Source organism: Sciurus vulgaris, assembly GCF_902686455.1.
Source record: "Sciurus vulgaris genome assembly, chromosome: 2".
Lineage (NCBI taxonomy): Eukaryota > Metazoa > Chordata > Mammalia > Rodentia > Sciuridae > Sciurus > Sciurus vulgaris.
This window is the reverse complement of record NC_136462.1, coordinates 16,612,676-16,634,579: the sequence shown is the minus strand read 5'-3', so window position 1 is coordinate 16,634,579 and position 21,904 is coordinate 16,612,676. Positions and strand designations below refer to the sequence as shown.

The 21,904-nt window shown below is 38.0% G+C and overlaps 1 protein-coding gene across 11 annotated transcripts in view; it reads right to left on the bottom strand.

Annotated features, from left to right (window-relative positions):
• The window catches only part of EML5 (EMAP like 5), a 160,562-nt gene extending 144,936 nt beyond the window's left edge, over nucleotides 1-15,626 (bottom strand). For all 11 annotated transcript variants that reach the window (XR_013762173.1, XM_079129244.1, XM_079129249.1 and 8 more), the window contains exon 1: nucleotides 14,993-15,626. Coding sequence is in view for 10 of the 11 variants with exons in the window: in XM_079129244.1 (XP_078985370.1) it covers nucleotides 14,993-15,189 (197 nt within the window). In the remaining variant the exon portion in view is untranslated. The remainder of the gene's footprint in view (nucleotides 1-14,992) is intronic.
• Nucleotides 15,627-21,904: the final 6,278 nt, after the last annotated feature.

Here is a 21,904-nt window from a genome sequence, read left to right as displayed (position 1 = left end):
GAACTTGTTGATTCTTAAAATCAACAAACTTTTTCTGGGCAGGGTAGATAGTAAATCTTTTATGCTTTGAAAACCATGTAGTTTCTACCACAACTATTCAACTGGGTTGTTATAGCCAAATTGGCCATAGAAAATATTTAAACCACACATTCTCATTAGGAATGATATCTTCTCCAAAGGGGTGAAAACTGGTTCTTACGTGCATGGTGGTCTTATTCTTTTATTATATAAGGCACAGATACACATGCAGTACATTAACAAACTCTGTGGTATTAAAATTTGTCATGGGTGAGGGCATATAGGAAAAAATACCTAAGTACTTTATTATTCCTTAGGGATGCAATAAAGAAAACGAGGTTACAAAGTACTAATGTAACAAAACTCATGTTTCCCAATAAAACTTCATTCACAAAAATAGGTAGAAAGCCAGATTTAGCTCACAGTCTTATTTGCTGACTCTGGTTTTATTCTATGGGCTAAAATTTTATTACTTTTTTACTTTATAGCTCAAAGTATTCCATTTTTGGCTTTCAGGAGATCCTTGAGGTTGGTTTTCATATTCTTTCAACTAGCCACCACCTTTTTTTTGAGCACTCACTTTCTTGCAGATAAACATTCCAGTGTTTTTTCTATACAGCCCAAAATAAACTAATTCTCAAGGAAGCCCTAGTTCCTTTCATTAGAGAATTGTGTTTACTGAACAAGAACTGGGCATGAGATATAATCATTATTACTGGAGTGTTAGTACTTCTAGGCTGCCTTGGCAGCCAGAGCAAGGAAACACATATATACATACTAATCAAAGTACATATTTTATTTGTACATTTAAAAATGATTTATATAAAAGCCTTTGATTCTAATCCAAAACTACAGGATTCATTTAAAACTTCTCTTATTTATAACTTTACCCTCTAATCATAAGAAACTAAGTTCTCATCATTTATAGCCGATTTACTTATTTTAGTATGCCCATATATTTCAGAATGGCTAGCTCTAACAAAAAATAATTTTACTAACTAGATTATAGCACTCTGTACAGTTCTTTGTCTTTATCCTTACAGTACCCAGTCAAGATATACTTTTAAAATTATTTAGGTTTCTCCCTATGCACTGAGCAGAGGAGAGGGAAGCAAGCTTATGAAACTGCAGATAGAATTTGTTTCTTTTCCTCTTTTTATTTACTTTTTTTTCAGTTTGGTATTCTCTAGATAAGGCTTATGCTTTGGTCTGCATAGAAAGTTCATAGTCATGAGGAAGTTTTGTACTTTAAGGGGAAGAGAGTTTAAGAGACTATTATATACCTGACACTACTTCAGTTACTGAAGTCTGAAAAATCATTTTAATGAGGTTCAATGTATAAATTTTTATAATTCAGGATTTTGTACCCTATTTCCTATACTTTTTTCCTAGAAATTTTAGTTTTAGTTCTCACATTCAAGATATATGACCCAATTTCAGTTACATTTTGTATATGGTGAAGTCTAAGTTGGGGCTCATTTTTCCCCCATAATGGATATTTAATTGTTTTTAACTTTTTTCTTTCTTTCTTTCTCTCCTCCCCTCTCCTCCTCTCCTCCTCTCCCTCTCCCCTTCTCTCTCTCTCTCTTTTCTTTCTTTCTTGTACTGGGGGACTGAACTTAGGGGCTTTACCACTGACCTGCATCCCCAGCCTTTTTATTGATAGAGGGTCTTGCTAAATTGCTGCAGATCTCACTAAATTGCTGAAGCTGGCCTCAAAGTTACAATCCTTAGCCTCCCAAGTTGCTGAGACTGCAGGCATGGTCCACTATGCCCAGCTTATTGTATTTTTTGGAAAGACTATTTTTGAGCATATTGTATATATTCACAAGGTTCATTCAGCACTGAGCAAAAATACTGATGTAGGTGAGGGCAAGAATTTCTGATAGGCACAATGGGGTTGTGGCTCAGTGGTAAGTTGTGGCCTAGCATGTATGAGACACTGGGTTTGATTCTCAGCACCACATATAAATAAAGGTTTATCAACATCTAAAAATGTTAAAAAAAAAAAGAATTTCTGATAGGCAAAAATATGGGATCTAATGCACAAGTAGAGGGATTGAGATAGAAGCTGGATGTATTGCTGATGAATAACAGCTCTGATTTTCTTTAAGAGAATGAAAGCATGAGTGCTTTCCAGGTATCTTTAAGGTCAACTTAATATCTCATAGTTACGTTTTATTCTCATAGTGCTTGGTATACTGATGAACATATGGTGGAATGCAATGACACATGAATTAATTTGGGGAAGAGATGATGGAAGTAACAATTTGAAGGCATATTCCTATTTCAAAACATTTAACAAGATTAGCCATCCATATTGTGGGCCACACCATTTGAAATATATAGGAAAAAAACCAGATTCTTTGTTTGTGGGAAGGGGTACTGGGGATTGAAACCAGGGGTTCTCTACCACTGAGCTGCATCCCAAGTTCTTTTTATTTTGAGGCAGGTTCTCACTAAGTTGCTTAGGCCTCACTAAATTACTGAGGCTGGCCTTGTACTTTTGACTCCTTACATCAGCCTCACCACACCCAGCTTAGATTCTTTTTTTTTTTTTTTTAGTTTCTTTTTCTATTAATATTGCTGAGTTATGGAAATTGATTAGGTGTCAGCGCTGTCATTAAATGCTGCAATAACAAGTTGTTATTTCAGGCATTTAATTTCTAAATCTACCAAAACTATAAAGTAATAATAAACAAAAATGGCTGTAGTTATCTTCACAGATTTTTCTTCTTATATACAGTTGTTAATCAATTTCTCTAAATCTATCTCATAGATCTCAAATGAGCATTTTACAGCATTAGACAACTCTATTAAACACTTAGCATTCTTTTGTCAACCTTCAAATCCCTTCATGACCACAACTCCAACTTCAACCTCTGCCTTGCAGCTGATAAGCCTGCCTTGTACTTACCAAAGGAGATGCTTCATACTTATCACTATCCTAACTACAACTGTATTGGCTAATTCTGACTTCCCTCTTGTAAAATGAAAAAAATGGTTCTATTCCTTGAACTTGTCCCTTGTGTTCTGGATCCCACTACTCATACTTTCAAGTACTTATAATTAACTTTTCAGGAATTATTGCTTCTTCATTACTGAGTCATTCCTAGTAGCATTCAGATATACCTATTTTTAAACAGAACTCCCTGGAAATCTCACCTATAATACCCCATTTCCCTACTTTGCATTTGTAGCAAAACATCTGAAAAAAAGTTGCCTCATTTTTTTTTCACTCCCTGTATTGCCTCAACATATTCCAAATAGTGTTTCTCCTTATCCTTCCCTGGGTTCTTTCGAGGGCATGTGCAATCTTCCCAAATCTAATGGTAAATTGCATATCCTTATTTTTCCTCCATTTTTTCAGCAATATTCAACACAACTTACCACTACTTTTTTGAAATACTTTCCTGTCTAGGCTTTCCTGATTCTAATCTATCAGCTCCTCCTGTCTTCTTTCTCAGGGCCTGCATCCTATACCCAACCTCTATCAGTGTCAGAGGGCTTTGTCTTGGCTGTCTTCCCTTTCTTTCCCAGGTGAGTTCATTCAATCCTATGGTTTTCAATGCATATGTACAGTGATAGCCTCCAAATCTATATATCTCTAACCAAGAGAAAAGGATGTATCACTCAAAGTTAGTAAGTTCAAAAAGGCATTTGATTTCTTCCTTACACTCCCCATTCGCTCCTACTCATCTGAGTAAATGGTATCACCATCTACTCAATCGCTCATCTCAAGAATCTAGACATTCTTGTCACTTCTTTTCCTATTATCTGTCCTATTATTTCTATTATCACCCTTATCTCACAATCCTAACCTGGACCAGCATTCATTTTACATCAGGGGTCCTTTAGTAAACTTCTGATCACCCATCTTTCTTCCATTATTGCAACATAGCCAGAATGATCTTTGAGAACAATATAAATTTGACCTCATCATTCACCTGGTTAAAACTCTCCAACACCTTCCTATTGATCTAGGACAAAACTGGAAGTATCTAGGAAGGCAAGAGGTTCTATTTAAAAACAAAAACAAAAAAACCTATCATTTTCCCTTGTGTTCACTACACTCCAGTCACACTGGTCTTTCTGTTCCTTAAAAAGGCCAAGCTTATTACACTCTGTCTAGAATGATCTCCCAAATCTCTGCCTCAATAATGTTGTAGGTCAAATATATCTTGCTCAGAGAAGCATCCCCTAACTCCCGCTAGTCATTCCAACATATTCTATTCATTACCTTATTTATCAGCTACCTAAGACTTTTATTATACACTTATTATCTTACTCTTCCCACTAGAATTTATACTTCAAAAGGACAGAGACATTTCTATTTTTTGTTGATATTAAAACCTGAGGACCTGGGGCTGGAGTTGTGGCTCAGTGGTAGAGTGCTTACCTGGCATTTGTGAGGCTGTGGGTTTGATCCTCAACACTGCATATATGTAAATAAATTTAAAAAGATCCATTGACAACTAAAAAATATTTTTAAAAAACTTGAGGACTGACAATAATGACTGACTGGTATATAGTAGGTATATAGTAGGTATTCAATCAAAATTATTAACTGAATTTTCAAGAAGCTCATAATGTCAAAGAATTTTTCCAAAAAAATAGTTCTCAGTAAAGAAAAATTCTTATGTGCAATTATTTTCATGTATCATCTTTTTAACAGCAAAATCCACCCTAATGTCCAACATTTAAGAAATGGTTCCATAAGTATGGTACACTCACAGGATGGACTCTCACACAGTCATTAAAAGCAAGTATGGGTTGCCTCACAATTGCAAGGTCTTGGTTCAACTCTCAGTACTGCTGAGAGAATGAAAAATCAAAACATGTATATGGATTTTCATAATACTGAGGAAAGCTTCTAATATAATGTTAAGTAAAAAAGTACAGAATTCAAAATTTTATATATACTGTGACCTCAACTATTTACGAATACATGTAACAACAACAAAAAAAAAAACACTTAAAAGGGAATAATCTAAAACACAAGAGAAATGTCTCTAGATTACATGACTTTTGGTAAACATTTTCCTTCTTTTTTAATGCCTGTCAATTTTCTATAAAAACATATATTAATAATTTAAAATAACCCTCTAGTAAAGAACCTAGCAAGTCTCTCATAATCTCTATTATGTAGATCTCAAATTTCTATCTAGTCTCTTTATATGACTGCAAAAACTGCCTTTTTTCAATGTATGTCCAGGTTTCACATAAAATTTCTGTCACACTGTGTGGTTTTTATGTTTTAAGTATACTATCCATAAGTTAACTAATAATTAGCAAAATCACACTGTAACCAAGTAATGATGACCAGTCTTTGAACTCTAGTTAGTTATAATCTATGCTGCAAGACTTGGAATGGCCCTTTCCACTTTCCCTTTCCACTTTTGGTTGGTAATAATGCCTGCTCCCTGATGAACCTTACTTCTTAAAAAGACATGGGCACTGAAATGGTCAGACCAGGTTACATCATGCTCTTTGGCCAAGTTAAATAATACTATGAACAACATTATACTGAGTAAAATCAACAAAATTAACTGCCTATAGCAACTGGCATCACCTGCCACCCATATATTGAAATGATTTATGTAATACAACCTTCTACAATAGAGGCAGTTGCATCTTAGTATTATAAATTTTGACCAAGAAAGTAAGTCCTCTTTGAGTGATGGAAAGAGATTCTAATGGATTTGAGATAGAGAATGAATGTCATCTTTGGGTGAGAAGTTAAGTAGTTACGTGATTCCTAGGAACAGGGAGAGCAGCAGGATTTCCTCGACTCAGAGACTGACAGCAATTGTGTAACAGGTTTTCTAACTGGTGTGAGAAACAAGACTAAATTATTCACTTTTCTTGCCATCAGTTTATTTTTGGGTCTTTCATGTCAGTTAGATGTTCCCTGTTCTTCCATGCATTCCATATTTGCAATACACATGACTAAGCACCCTTTTCTTGGGCCCCATCTGGAGGTTCACATCATCCATACTTTGGCAATAAAACAATCCAGAATTCTCACCTCACATCCAACCTATCTCTGTTTTATCTCTAGATTATCCAGACTCTGGATTAAAGTAAAACCAGGTATTCTCCCCATGGTTGTGAAGAATAAAGTAACTTTTAGAGTGAAATCTCAGCTAACATCTTCCATAATCACCACCTTTTACTTACTAATCCAACATAATATGTGTTGCCTATCCCAGGAGGAAAAATTAAAAATTTTGTTTTATCATGCATTGCCTGATAGCCTCACAAATATCTAGATCTACTGTACAATGTCCACTTTCAGTCCCATATGTATCCTCTCATCGTAGAAGTCAACACCAGACAAATATTTAGTGTTCTCTACCAATGCTTACTACTTCAGGTATATGTGCATGTCAACTGTTGTAAAGTGGGTACCATATAACACAATCTACTTTTAATTTATATTGGCCAATAGGGTATGATACTGGAAATAGGATCCACAGTTAAGATTTTCATTTCAGCTCTTGCTGTCTTTAGCCAATATGGCAATGCCATATGCCATCCTATAATCAGAATAGAGTCCAGTGTAGCCAAGGCAACTTGTTTACACTGGCTAGGAATAACCCTTTGCTAGAATATTAATCCCTATTGAAGATACAAGGGAGGATACTTGCTAGACTAAAGGCAAGTCAGTCAGTTGCTTCATGCTTGGTTAGTGGCAAATATAGTCACAAGCTACAAAATATAGTATTCCAGAATATCTTGCCTTGAATGCACATAACCCTAGATTATTATTCATTCTCATTCATCATATTCTCTCTCTCTTCCTCCTTTCCTCCCTCCCTCGTTTTTTTTTTTTTTATGCTAGGGATTGAAACCAGGGCCTCAAAACATACTAAGTACACATCCTACCACTGAACTCGGCCCCCAACCCCAGGGTGCTATTTCAAAAACATCCACTTGAGAATTTCAATAGAGTGGGGAGGATCTGTCCCTTCTCATGGGTATTCACGTGTCCTATCAAATGTTAATATATTAGATGTTTGGTCTACTTATGACTACAGATTCGGGCTCCAAGAGAGAAATTCACTAATGTACAACCTCAAGCTTTTCATAATCCAAACCATTCAGCCAAACCAACTGCAACTAATTCATAAGTCTGTTGAAATCATCACCCGAGGCACTGGGTTACAATATATCTCACCTGATACTATTCAGGATGCAAACAACCATGTACATATTTTGACCCTCCAGGTCCCCAGCAAATGAGTTTTGTCTGGACTGGTGAGGTGGCATATCTAGATGTCTTTTAATGTTTTCAACCCTGATGATACTGAATACAGCCATCAATGGAAAACTATACTAAGGATTTTTTTTTTTTTTTTTTTTTTTTGGTAATAAATCTACAAACATGGATGTTAGCAGGGGAGAGAGGTAAGGTACTGAACAGAGTCCCAGGACTTGGCAAATTAGCCACATTACATAAGACAAAGTGAATGAATTGGGTAGGCCTTGTTTCTCAGGTCGATGCCTAGCTCACCAACTGAACATGGATTACTACTACGTAGTTTTCAACCTTAGCTACATATTTGAATCATCTGGGAAGCTTAAAAATTAAAAACTGAAGGAAACAACAACAAATAAACTACAACTGGGTCCTGTTCTAACCAAATTAAACCAGAACTTCTAGGACTGAGAGGTGGCTTTATTTTATTTGCTTTGTTTTTAACTGTCCAAGTGATTCTAGAATGTAACCAGGTTTGGGGATCAAGAATTTAGAGCAGTGGTTCTCAAACTTCAGACTATTATCAACAGCACCTGAAGGTGATTAAAACCAATTGCTCGATTCACACCTAGAGTTTCTGATTTGGTATGTATGGGTAAGTCCTGAGAATCTGTACTTCTAATAGTTTCCAGGTGATGCTAATACAGTTAGTATGAAGACCACACTTTTGAGTAGCAAGAATCTAGGTCTGCCAGTCAAGTGCCATTTTTTTCTTAATAACCAAGTAAAAAAGGAGCTGCAGAAATAAATCTTTTAAAAAAATGCTAGTTGTCTGTATTAATAATGACTCATTTTGAGTTCTTTTTTTCCTCCCCCATTTCTCCTGTCAGGAAATAACAGACTCCTGGGGAGTCGTGATTATAACTGTAAAACAGCTACACTTCCACTAAGATGAAGTGGTCCTCAGCTTACTTTATGCAGCTGGTCACTCCTTCCTGAAATATATTTCACTTGCCTTCCACGTTCCCATCCCTGCCACCCCCTGGTTTTTCTATCTCTTCTTTGGACATTTTTTTTTTAAGTTCTTCAACGCTACATTTAAATGTTGGAGTAACAAAAGAATCCTTTTTTTTTTTTTTTTAAAGATCCTTTCTCTTAATCTAATACTCGCTCCTTTAGTGACCTTATCCAGGTTTATCGGTTTAAATGATTTCTACATGCTGATAACACCCAAACTGACACCAAGCCAACCTGGATTGCTTCCTTAAATTATAGACAAGTTTGTTCATCTGCCTAATTTTCAGTCCCACTTCGTTTTCTATTAGGTAGTACCAAACACTTTTTAAATAGAGCTTCTGATTTTTCCCTTCCCAAAATAGAAAATTTACTCTTGCCAATCATTCCTAATTAACTAGTAACTTCATTCTTTCATTTGTTCTGACCAAAAATTCTGTGATCATCATTGACTTTTCTTTTCTCACACGATTTATATCTGATCCATTAGTAAACAATACTGCCTCTATCTTCAAAATATATCCAGAATTTGACCTCTCATTACTTTCACAGCTACCACCAAATCTCTTGACTGAATTAAGATGTTTCCCTGCTTCTATCCTGCCTCTCCACCCATCAGTCTGTTCTCAATATAGGAACTAGAGTGACTTTGTTAAATTATAAGTCAAATTACATCATTAATTTCAATTAATTGTTCAAATAATTTCCGGTCTCAGGTGGGAAGGCCAAAATTCTCTAAATAGCCTACACAATCTGCCCCCAGCACCATAACCTCATCAAACCTCATTCCTTACTACTGATCCCCAATTTCACTCTACCTCAGACACACTTACTGATCTTCAAATATAGGTCTTTAACTTAGGCTTTTGCACTTGATAGTCCCTTTGCCTAATGTGTCATTTCCTCCTCACCTCCAAGTCTCTACTCAAGTCTCAGCTTTGCAGTGAGACCTCTTTTGCCAGCCTAAGTGAACTCTTCTCAACAGCCTTTATCTCACTTTCCAGTTTTTTTTTTTCTCCTTGGTTCTTAAGACAAACTTTACATATATACATAAATAGATACATACACACACTTATAAAATTTACCTGGTTAATTCCACATATACCCCCCACATAGATGTAGAATTTTTCCTATCTGGTTCACTGCTATAGTTCTAGTGCTAAGTACAATCCCTAGAGAGTAATACTCAATAATTACTTGCTGTAAGAAAAAGTAAATAAAAAAATAGATGTGTTCCAGATGCCACTTATGAAAGTGTCTTAATGCCATATATCTAGCAACCCTACTACTGGGTATATATCCAAAGGAAATGAAATCAGTGTGTCAAAGAGACTCCTGTGTTTATTGCAGCACTAGTCATAATAGCCAAGACATGAAAACAATCTAAATGTCTTTCATGACTGAGAAACCTGAAGGTAAATAAAGAAAATGTGGTACATATACAAAATGGAATACTATTTACCCATAAACACATGAAATCTATCATTTCTGACAACATGAACAGAACTGGAGATGATTATGTTAAGTGAAATAAACTGGGCACAGAAATGCAATACATATGGAATATAAAAAAAAAGTTGAATTCATAGAACTTGAGAGTAGAATAGTGGTTACCAGAGGATAGGAAGAGTAGAGGGGAGGGAGGAGAGAAAAAGGTTGATCAGTGGGTACTAAGTTATAGTTAGATGGGAGCAAGAAGTTCTGGTATGGTACTGCACAGTAGGGTGATTATAGATAATGACAATGTACTGTATGTTTCATAATTCTACAAGAAAGGATTTTGAATGTTTTCACCACAAAGAAATGAATGTTTCCATGTTTAACATGACTTAAATAATAAATAATGTATACATGTATCAAAACAGTGCATGGTACCCCATAAATATGTATAATTTTTGCATTTTATGTATTGGTTATAATTTTAAATGAAAAATAAAGTGTTTTAAAAAGGAGAGAGTGACCAACTGTGTCAAATGATGAAAAATCAAAAAAGATGACAACTGATAATTGAGCACTGGATTTGGCAATATGGAGGTCATTCCTGATCTTGACAAGAACTGTGACAGAGAAACAGAAAAGAGCCAAGAGTAAAAGGAACTAAAGATAGTGCTAACAATCCTTTCTAAGATTCTCATAAGACCCCTACATATGATGTTACTTCTTCCCAGAATTCTATACCTTCATTCATTTCTTTTGATGACTATTTCTTGTTTGACTTTCTTTGATGACTATTTCTACTTGTTTCCTTATATAGACTCTGTATTCTCTAAAAAACATTAGGGACTGTTATGTCCCCACGTACATATCACAAGTATGCTAGAGATATCCCTAGTACATATAGTATTCTAATTGATAATTAACTTCATTGAATTTTTAAACTCTGAGATGATGTCAGGGGTCTTTGCACAAAGCAGATGCTCAAAAATATTTCTTTGATAAGTGAGAAACTGGAAATAACAGTAAGTTCTTAGTAGTTTCTAAAAGCTCATTTAATATGTTTTCCATAATATATATCCAAAGACCTTCTATCTTATTAATGATCTGCATATTTTCATGTAAGAATTATAATAAAGGAAAATATTTAAAATGTGAATTTTAAAACTTGGCTTTTTTCTAACAATAAAAATACAGCAATACAGTCAATACAAACTTTATTATTATTATGGCAAACTTGATTATTATTCTAGATAATTTCTTTTATTATTATTATTATCTTTTGGCACCAGGGATTGAACCCAGGGACGCTCAACCACTGAGCAACATCCCCAGCCCTTTTTTATTTTTCATTTTGATATAGGGTCTTGCCAAGTTGCTTAGGGCTTCACTAAATTGCTGAGGCTGACTTTGAACTTGCAGTCCTCCTGCCTCAGCCTCCCGAGTCCCTAGGATTACAGGTGTGTGCAGACACTCAGATATTTCCTACCTTTCCCTTAATTTTATACATTTAATTATGTAGCATTTGAAAAGTAAATAAGCATAAATGTTTTGATACCAGACACATAAAAGGAAGTCTTAGCAAACAAAATCATTATAAAGCTGTGAAAGTTCACCTAATTCTAGTTACTTAAACATAGGGCATTTTATTAAACCTGTATGCAGTCTAATACTCTCTGAATCACTACTCTGGGTGTTACTTAATGCTTACAAAAATGCTGGTATCAGGTTTGAGGAAAGGATTTATGTTCACTTCTCAAACTACTTATGTTAAGAATATAGGATGGCAGTATGTTTCCTAACCAAAATCACGTAAGGCACTTTTTAAAGAACAGATTCCTAGGCTTCCACCATAGAGAATTCTGACAGTGCATCTGAGAGAAAAGCTGGAAATTTTGTAAAAAGGTCTTCCAATTATTTTGATAATCAACCAGCTTTGAGAAATAATGAACACAGTCTACAAGAGGGTTTGCAGTGATTCCTGCCAGATCTTTAACAGTTGCTATGCTGGACCCACATAAACACAAAAAAATACTGATCCATCATGTTAATGTCTATTCTGAATTGCCTTTTCAAGTACAAGTTTGACTTGTGTTTAATAAACGAAGTTTCTATGCCATAAATACTAAGCTGTCATAAGATACCTTTAATAGGTTACAGTGAGATTTGATGGATTTTACTTCTTAAGAATACCATGTACCACAATTAAAGAGTTACAACACCTACCATTTTGTCCTAAAAAAAAGCTATACCTAAAAACAGTGAATTATTATTCTAACGGGCAAGCACATAGCAGACTTTTCAAAGTATTTCAGATGCAATGTCATTTAAACTCATTATCCTTCTGTGAAATACATTCACCAAGTGTTAACAACAACAAATGCACTGGAAAATCTATAACTACAAAATATGTAAATAATGGGTCCTGATCATCCCTATAAGGAAACCAGAGGAAGTACCAAAATGCACCAAGTTCATTACATTCCATCAATGGCCTTCACTGGTATAAATCATCTAAAAACTTTTGATAAAACCCACTATAAAAGAACAAACATGCAAAAATAATGTTGATTGGGCAACAAAGAAAACAAATTTTAAAAGCTATCATATCCTTTGTTTGGAAGAAAACTGACAAGTTTCAAAACATAGTCCAGGTTATTGATGTGTATCTTTATGATAAAACTAGTACTAGTCTAGTACTTTATAACAGTCTTAAACATTTCGTGAACACATCATAACTAGAAAATTATATCAATACAACTTGAGACACAGAATAAAAAGAATAACTCAAAGTCCTGTGTCATTCTTGGCATTCTGAAGCCCATTCTATATATAAACCAGTTACTGGAATAAATAATAGTAAAGGATAAGTGACTACAGAGGTACAGTATATACAGATACATGGCAAAAAGAAGACAACTACAAGTAATGCAGAAAAAATGATGAGAAGTCACATGGCACCATCACTGGCAATCCTAGATGGCAGAAAGATTATAGGAGAACCACTAAACAAATGAAATACTGTCATGATTCAATCTTTACAACCAATACCGCACCAACATTTTCAAATCCTAAGGACAAAGACCTGCTCATTTTGAAATAATCTTAGATCCAAATTAGGTCACATTTGACCAATAACTTTTAAGTAAGTTTTAAGCAAATGTGGAAACAAAGCTGATGACAATAGCAATTTACTAATGCTAATATTACAGTCCTTGTTTTCCACAAAGCATCACATTTGTGAATATTACATCTTCTGCTGTTATATAATTGAAAATTACTGGAATAGGTTCTTGTAAGTCAAACACTGAACTGAAAAAAATTCAGAGGTTTTAATATTTGCCTGATCTAATTCACAAATAAAAACTATTTGAAATAAAATTTCCAGAGCCCTTTGACTGATTTCTAAATTATATTCTTAGTCCTGTATTAAATTTGGGCCCCCAATTTCAATATGCAATATGACTCAGATTTTATAACTTCATTGCAACTTTTCAGGACACTTATTATAAATTATTTAATGATGTGTCATTTGCATAAATCACAGGCACATATTTAATTATGGAAAAATTAGAGTATGTTTGTCATTTTGAAATATTTTGATATATATACTGTGCAACTATTCCAGAAGAAGGCAAAAGCATTACCTTCCTTACAGTTTACTGAAACCAATTCTAAAAATTCAAGTAGTGTGACATATAGTAATGCCTTTAATTACTGCTGGAAGAATAAACAAGACAATACCCTTCACACCTGGACCACTAACTGAATTTAAACAAAGGGACAATATCTGGAGCAGGACTTTAGTCCAGGCTGCTTGATCTAGGTAAAGCTTTATGCCTGATGCTCCAGGAGACCAAATACAATGGAAAAGGGGAGAAGAGACTTGAAAAGATCACAAGAAAAGAAAAGAAAAAAAAAAACTGGAACACTCCTCTCCAGTGAATAACAACATAAATAATTACTATGAGTTCTGCTTTATTAGTAATTTGGATGGTTACCCTAATTTTATAACTCTGATCACCACAACAACAAAAAAAATCCTAACTTGAGGAAAATAAAATGGCTTGTCAGGTTCCTTTCCAAAGCAATACAATAAGTACATCTAGAAAATTTTCACTCTGATGTCTTAAAAAAAAAAAAAAAAAAAGATTTTAAAATAAGACGCTTTAGTCCCTATTCAGCAATCTCAATTTTTGTTTTTATCTTTATTCCATCTTGTCCTAGGCCTCCTTTCCCCTCCTACACATTACAGATACACAGAGATACAAAACAGAACAACTTTACTTAAGGAATTTTAGTATCACAGCTTCTTGCCTCCAAGACAACAAACCAAGATACCGGATTTAAAGCCTGTGAAACGTACATAAAGGAATAAAATTAAGCTACCAAACCCAAACACAGAATCTGTTAAAATCCCAGAAGCAGCGCATTCACATTCTCAAAATGTTGGCAATATATTATTCTCCATAAAGGACAAAATATGCTATACTTGAGGTAATAATGAATCATCTAGAGTAACTGCTGAAGCTCCTAACTTCACCACCAAAGTTCCATTGAGATATTAATTGAAAATTCCGTTTAAAATATCCATCTCACTAAAGAAATGTAAACAAGCACGGGGACCAACTTTAAGACACTGCTTAAGAAAGAACAAAACTGTTACGTACACACACAACACCTGTGACTTAATAAACGAAAAAAAAGGAAAGTAAACTTACTGAGAAGGACTTTAATGAAGATGAACCCAGAGAACTGGAAATCAGTGGAATTATTTCAAACAGTTTTTGCCTACCCCAAACTGCCTTTGGGTACGCAAATTTTACCCTCCAAGGGACTGCCTGGGGTTTGGCTGGGTTTCCTTCGCGTCTGCTCAGGATCGCAGGCAGGGAAACCCCAACTAGTAATTGCGACCCAGAGGTGAGTGCCACCCCGGGTCACTCCCCCACCAGCCTGCAGCTTGCGGGGCTCTGCTGAGTTCTCGTGGGATGTCTCCCCCGGCTCCTGAAGAATTCGTGTAATTAGGACTCTCTCCGGGGATTTAAAAAACACAAAGTGCTAACAAAATAACCTTTCCGCAGTTTTCATCATTTTGATGGGGGGGGGGGGGGGCGGTGCACGAGGCTATCGAACGGAACCCCCGGGGACCTTAGGACCCGACCTTACCGCAGGGACCCGAGAAGGTCCCGGGCATCGGAAGCGGGGGAAAGGCAGAGCGCCTACGGGGTGGGCTCGGGACCGAGGGCTGCGGGTCCCAGTCCCCGCGAGGCCGCCCGCAGCAGCAGACAGGTGCAAAGTCGCGCGCGGCGGCGGCCCCCACCGCACCTGATGATGTCGTCGCTGTGGCCGCGGTAGAACTTCTGCCGGTGCTCCCGCGGGCTGTACACCACGCCGACCCCCGCCACGAAGTACACGATCTCCTTGGCCGCCGTGTAGTAGAGGTTGTTGCGGCACTGGTGGCCCCGGTAGCCGTACACCCACTCGAGCCGCAGGTGGCAACTCGGGGCGCTCCGGGCCGCCATGTCGCGGCGCCCACCCCGCCGCTCCGGCTCGGGCCCGCGGCGGCCGCGGGAGGCGGCGGCCCTGCGAAGAACGCCCTCCCGCCGGCGGCCGGCACTTCCCGCCTGCCGCGTCCTCTAAGCTGCGCCCGGCAGGTGCATCTCGCCGGTGTGGCCGCCGCCGCCTCAGCCCACGGGCGGGAGGACAACCCTCGCCTCGCGGAACATGCTGAGGGCCGCGGGCGCCGCCGGCCGTCAAGTGGGTGCCGCGGGCCCTCCGCCCGCCTCAGCTCGCCGAGTCTGCTGAGCCCGCAGCGCCGAGGCCGAGAGAGGAGCGGAGCGAAGGCCCGCCTCCAGCCCGCAGCTCCTCCGCTCCTCAGCCGCTGCCCGCGCACCAGCTTGCCGCTCGGGTCACCTGCGGCACTCGCGCTCAGCCGCGGCCTCGTCGCCACAGCCCGCGGGCCCGCGCCGCGCGCTCCCGAGGCGAGCTGAGCGACAAGCGCGCGGTCCCGCGCTCGCCCCGCCCCTGTCGCGCTCGCCCCGCCCCGTCCGGAGCCCTGGAAAGAACGGGAGCTGCTCCGGCCGCAGCCAGGCTGGAGCCCCCGCGGGTTACTCTTCCGCCTGGCCCGCGTCCGGAGCCCCAGGGTCCGGTCCCCACCCGCCTCTCAGGCCCTGGGCGAACCGTCGGCGACCCCGGATTCCTGTTGCTGGACGTCCTTGCGCAGGAAACGCCTGCGGGTCCCTTGCGGCTCTTGCACCGGCTTGGGCGGTCTATGGGAGTTAACACCACGGTGCTAACTTCATTCTTTTTGCTTTTCTCTGACACCTTGGGTTTTTCTGGCTGTCGGTTAGTGATATTTGATTGGATAGGAATAAAATGACTCCCTAAGCGTACATTTGACACATCAGGTTCAGTTTCCTAATAACTAGCAAAGGTGCCTGGACTTCTTAAAAAATTGCTGTTTGGGATATCACCAACAATCTCTTGATCAAATGACATCTTGTGCGGCATGTCATATGTCATAATAATCGGATGGTTTAAATCTTGTGATCAAGTAGCATGCAAAAGATGTGGACTATTTAAGTTTAAGCAGTAAAATTAGAAAAGATTTTGATGCTATAAATTTGTGACACATTAATTACTGGTTACATGAAATTTTTATGAGATGGGGTTAAAAAAATACTTTATTCTGTTTCAGATTTTTCAGCACAATGTCTTAAGGATCCCATGATACATATTTAAGTACTCAGATTAATAACAGATTTAAGTAATTTATTTCCTATTATCATATTTTCCATTACAATTTTTAATGACCCAAGGGTAGAGTGTGAAGTAAAAACATTCTTAATTAAACCATCCTCAAATGACAACTGCAGACCAAAAGAGATGACTGAGACACAAAGGTAGCTAGAAAATGAGCCAGTAATGAATATTCAAGAAAAAAAAAAAACAGCTCACAGCTTTGTGTAATCATTTTTACTAAGGTCACATCAGAAAGCTCTATCAAGCTTTTTACTGCTAGATGAGATGCCATCATCTATATCCTTAGAATATAATATAAATAAGGATGTGGGGTAAAGACCCAAAATGTTCTTCAGATCTACAAGTGGACATCTTTAGACATTTTAAATAAAAGCTACAATATCCTCTCTGGTCATCTATTTCTTTAACTGTGAATTCCTAGCATGGCATATTCTATATTTCATATATTTTAAGTAGTTTCTAAATTTCAAGCAAATAACAAATTATTTGCTGGATACTGATTATGTACCGGCACTGTGGTAGGTATTCTTAGGTCTATAAAAAGAAACATAAGGCAAATTATATAAGACATAAGAGCCAAAATTCATATTATTAATTCTAGTTAAGTAATACAGCAAATTCATGAATTATAATATTTTAATAATATGCCCATAAAACAACTCTATCACCATACCTTGAGCCAAGCACTGTGCCAGACACTATAGGAGATGTTCCATACACACTCATCAGCTATTAAATATAAAACAAAATGTCATGTTGTCACAGTATGATTCCTCTTAAGTTTTTTCTTGAATACTTGTATCTTTGATAATATGAGCCTTTTCTGATATCCAGTACTGTATTGGTCAGGACTCTGGTTGTACAAGACAAAACCACTAAAGGTGATTTAAGATCAAAATAAATCTAAACATCTCATAAGACTGAAAAGCCCTAGAATTGGCATCAGTGAGCTCGGGCCCTGGAACTCAAGTGGTGCCAACACAACCAAATCATCAAAATTCATTCAGCTCTACTTTGGGTTAACTCCATTGTCAGACAAGCAAAATAACTGCCACCGACTCCAGTTATACATTCTACCCCTCAGCAATCCCTGGGAAAACAGCTATTTCACAGTGTTCCCCTGGAAACTACTAGACTTCAGCCCTCTGGGCTCTGATTGGGTGACTTGAGTTATGTGCCATCCTTAGCTATGGATCCACAGAGTAGTACCAGGTGCACCAAAGTCATGGGCAGGGAGGGAGGGGAAGTGATCCAAACAAAGAAAATTAGAGTGGTAACCTCACAATAAGGAGGAATAGATGCCAGCAGTGGCTACTCAGAGCTGATTTGAATGCTCTATTATCCCTTGTCTTCATTTACCAAATCAAAGATACTTGCAGTTTAATTAAAAATAAAAAACAGGTGTTGGTAAGTAAATGCAACTTTAAGACTCCTAGCCAGATTGCCACCCAAAGAGTCTCCTCTGAAAAAAATCCTCCCACCAGATGTCAGGCAGAAAAAAACAGCAGATGTTCCTTACCATTAATCTATCATATTTCCACATGCCTATTAGATTCCACCTAAAGCTTTTAAAAACTGGTACATAATCTGAGTATCCAAGTATCTTCTCCTACACATCTGCACATTTTCTCATCTTCTCTTTTGTATTAAAAACATCAGTATTAGGCTGGGGTTGTGCTCAGTGGTAGAGCACTTGCCTCGCACGTGTGAGACACTGGGTTCCATCCTCAGCACCACATAGAAATAAATAAAATAAAGGTGTTGTGTTCATCTACGACTAAAAATTAAAAAAAAAAAAAATCAGTATTACCCCAGTTAGGCAGATTGGAAGGTAAAGCATCATCTTGGTTTGTCACTACTTCTAACCCTGCAAGTCTTCCTTATGAAGTCCTTCTAATTCTATTTAGAAAAATCACTAACCCCTATTCTTGTTTATATCTGCCTCCTCCCAAAACCCACTGCCACAGTTCAGTTCAAATTCTCTTTTCCCTAGATTTAAATTGTCTGTTAAAAAAAAAAAAAAAAAAGAATTATCTATTTGATCAGGGCACTCACTTTTTGAAGAAACTTTTCTAAAAGCAATTTAGTAATAAGCCTCTTGAACTTCAAGATGTTCTTATCCTTTGATTCACTTATCTCTCATCTGGATACCTATCCCAATGTACTAAAAATGCAGATCAAGATTTGTGTATCAAAATATTTGTTATACTTCTTGCAAGGCCCTGGGTTTGACTCCTCAGACTGTGAAAGAAAGAAAGCAAGGTTTAAGCAAATTGATTCAGCCAATATGACAAAATATGAAATCACTGACAATTAGATTTTCAAATAAATTTTGGCAACGTTGAAAATTTCTCATAGTAGGATGCAAAAAAATGTATAAAAAGCGGAATACAAAAAAAAAATACAGAAAGAGCTCAGTGGTATAATACAATGAAGACTGCAGGAAAAAAACAAAAATATTTTAAACTTTTCTGGTATTTGTTCTAGGTTCTTTTAAAAATATGTCATAAAATAAAATAATCTTTTTTCTCAGAATTTGTCATGAGAAGAGAATTCTTTTTGGAAAAATACCTGAATTAGTGCTTGGCATGGAATATGAGAGCCTAAAGGAGCTGAAGGTGGGCAGAACTGTTCTGCCTAAGGAATGAGGATGAATTTCTAGCTCCAGGAAGATGAGGGAGGAATAAAGTTAGATGACAAAATTACAAGTCTCTCCAAAACCTCTCAAATCTTAAAGTATTTTTTCAATTCATGAATCAGTAGGTGGATTTTTTAAAATGGAAACTGGAGAAATGGGGCTTCTCATCTGAGCTGATGTAGTAGGAAGCAATGCTGCACAAAAAAATCATAAAGTTATCAAGGAGGAAAAGGGGAAGCCCTGGATTCTGATAGGAGGTGAGCTTGGAGTTCAAGCCATGCTAGATTTTCAAGTGGTAGAGAAATCCAACTGACATTCCAATCACACACACCTATTGCTTCTCTACTTAGGAAAAAAAATAACAAACAGCTTTAAACAAACATTAGCTTCTAGTTGACTACAAAATAAAGGACCAGCTTCCCATTGTGACACTCACAACCTTTAATGGCTACTGGCGTTCTGGGTCAGAGGCCTGACTCTTGACCAAACCAGGTCCAGCCATCTGCTACTTGAAGAGTCCAATTAACAGACAGAGAGTTGGTAGTGAAACAGGAAAGGAGTTTATCTTGGTTTGACCAGACCAGGAAAGATGCTGGTCCAGAAAATTTTTCTCCTGTTCAGAGAATAGCTAGAGGACAACAGTGGAAGCTAAGGGTTTTCAGCAAGCCTGGTCCTGCAGGGTCCTGATTTCATCCTGCTAGTGCCAGGGTTTGGGGGCAGTCTCTATTCAACTTCTGTTCCCAGTATGAGGTGATTATCTGAGGGAAGCTGGGACAGAGAAAGAGAACAAGTTAGAGGAACAAAATGGAGTCAGTCAGGACAATGACTAGGTTTTCCTTTAAATCCCCCCATTTTAAAGGATCCCTGTTAAACACAACCTGTTTTAATAGACCCACCTCCACAGGAAGGGCATGGAGCCCATTTTCTTCTTCATACCCCTCAGAAGGAATTTATCAGGCTGATACCTTGACCTCAGGTTTCTCATCTTCCAGAACTGCAATGATAAAATTTTGTTTGTTTGTTTGTTTTTGCGGTGCTGGGGATTTGAACCCAGGGCCTTATGCTTGCGAGGCAAGCACTCTACCAACTGAGCTATATCCCCAGCCCAAAATTTTGTTATTTAAACCACTCAATTTATTACTTTATTATGGCAGCCCTGGAAAACTACTATACACCTCTAGTTTGCTGTGACATCCTCATCCATACTCTCCAGAGCTAGTTAGTTTTCCTTTGGGTTCTAGTACATTTTATAAAAATCATACATACTTTAAAGTAGCACTGGTCAAATAGGGTTTTAGGAAATTATGTATTTACACTTCTAGAATATGTGTGGTTTATGCTTTTAGAGTCTCTAATCCTCTTTCTTTACTTAATCAAAATCTTAACCTAGATTTTCAACAAAACAGCATGCAACCATGATTAAGGCACTGGTGTTATAATGGGAAAGAGTAAACCCAAAACAGTAAAGTTGAAGTAAAGGAAGTGAAGTGAGGAAAGATCTGAAGTAATTGAAGTGACATTACTGCCTGGCCACTACCGTGAAGAGACAAAACAGGTAACTATGAAGGTGCAGCCATGTGGCATATAGGATTTCCTTCATGGGACGATAGGACAAACTGCCCTGGAGTAGTCCATAGGAAAGAAAAAGGAGGGTGCAGTACAGGGGACACGCCTGTAATCCCAGCAATACAGGAGGCTGAGGTAGAAGGACCCAAAGTTTGAGGGCAGCCTGGGCAATTTAGCAAAACCCTGTCTCAAAATAAAAAATACAAAGGGTTGGGGGTGTAGCTTAGTGGTAGAGTGCCCCCTGGGTCCAGTCCCCAGTACTGGAAAAAAATAAAGAGAGGGAGAGGGAGAGGGAGAGGGAGAGGGAGAGGGAGAGAGAGAAAGGGAATTTATTTGTCCAGCTCCCAGTACCATTTTTCCAGCTGACTGAAGTTCACCTGATAGATAGGTTAAGTTAATGCCCATACTTTTGCATTACATCAACCAGCTTCTTCTATGGTCTCTGAGTTACCAGTGCCTAAGCTTCAATTCCCACAGGATAACACACCAGGAAGACCAGGGGATACCTACACACGCAGTGAATTGCATTACATATGAATTCCAACTAAGCCTAGGGAACCAAAATATTTTAGAATGGGTGATGAACCTATCTGAACTTTTGCCCTGAAGGAAGATGTCATCTTTATCATATGTACAATAAGTAAAACTGTCCCTTGCTCCAAAGGGACACTATCTTTATCAACTGTGGTTATACATTACAGAAAAGATCCTTGCAAGACACTCTGGATTAAAAGCAGCCAGTGCCTCTGCTCACAAGACAGGCAGAAACATGAGAGACCCATGAAACATTGTCTCCTAACAGAGACCCAACACACTGCAGCAATGTTAGTTTCCAGACTAGAAATGCACCCAAATTGTGATCAAATGTAAAATTTATTTTTGCAGATTTTTTTTTGCACTGGGTTTTGAACCCAGGGTTTCATACATGCTACGCACACATGTACTCTACCACTGAGTTACACCCTCAGCACCACAATTGAGAATGAGAATATTGAATCAGGCAAGTAATGAAGCATAGTCTCAAAAAACCAAAGGACAAATGATCTCGCTGATAAGCGGATGATGATACATAATTTGGGGTGGGGGGAGGCAAGAATGGAGGAAGGAGGAACTGTATAGAGGGAAAAGAGGGGTAGGAGGGGTGGGGGGGAAGGAAAAAATAACAGAATGAATCAAACACCATTATGCTATGTAAATGTATGATTACACAAATGGTATGCTGTAGAGACATGTTTAAGCAGCTCTAAGATGGCGGCTGGCATTGGGCCAAG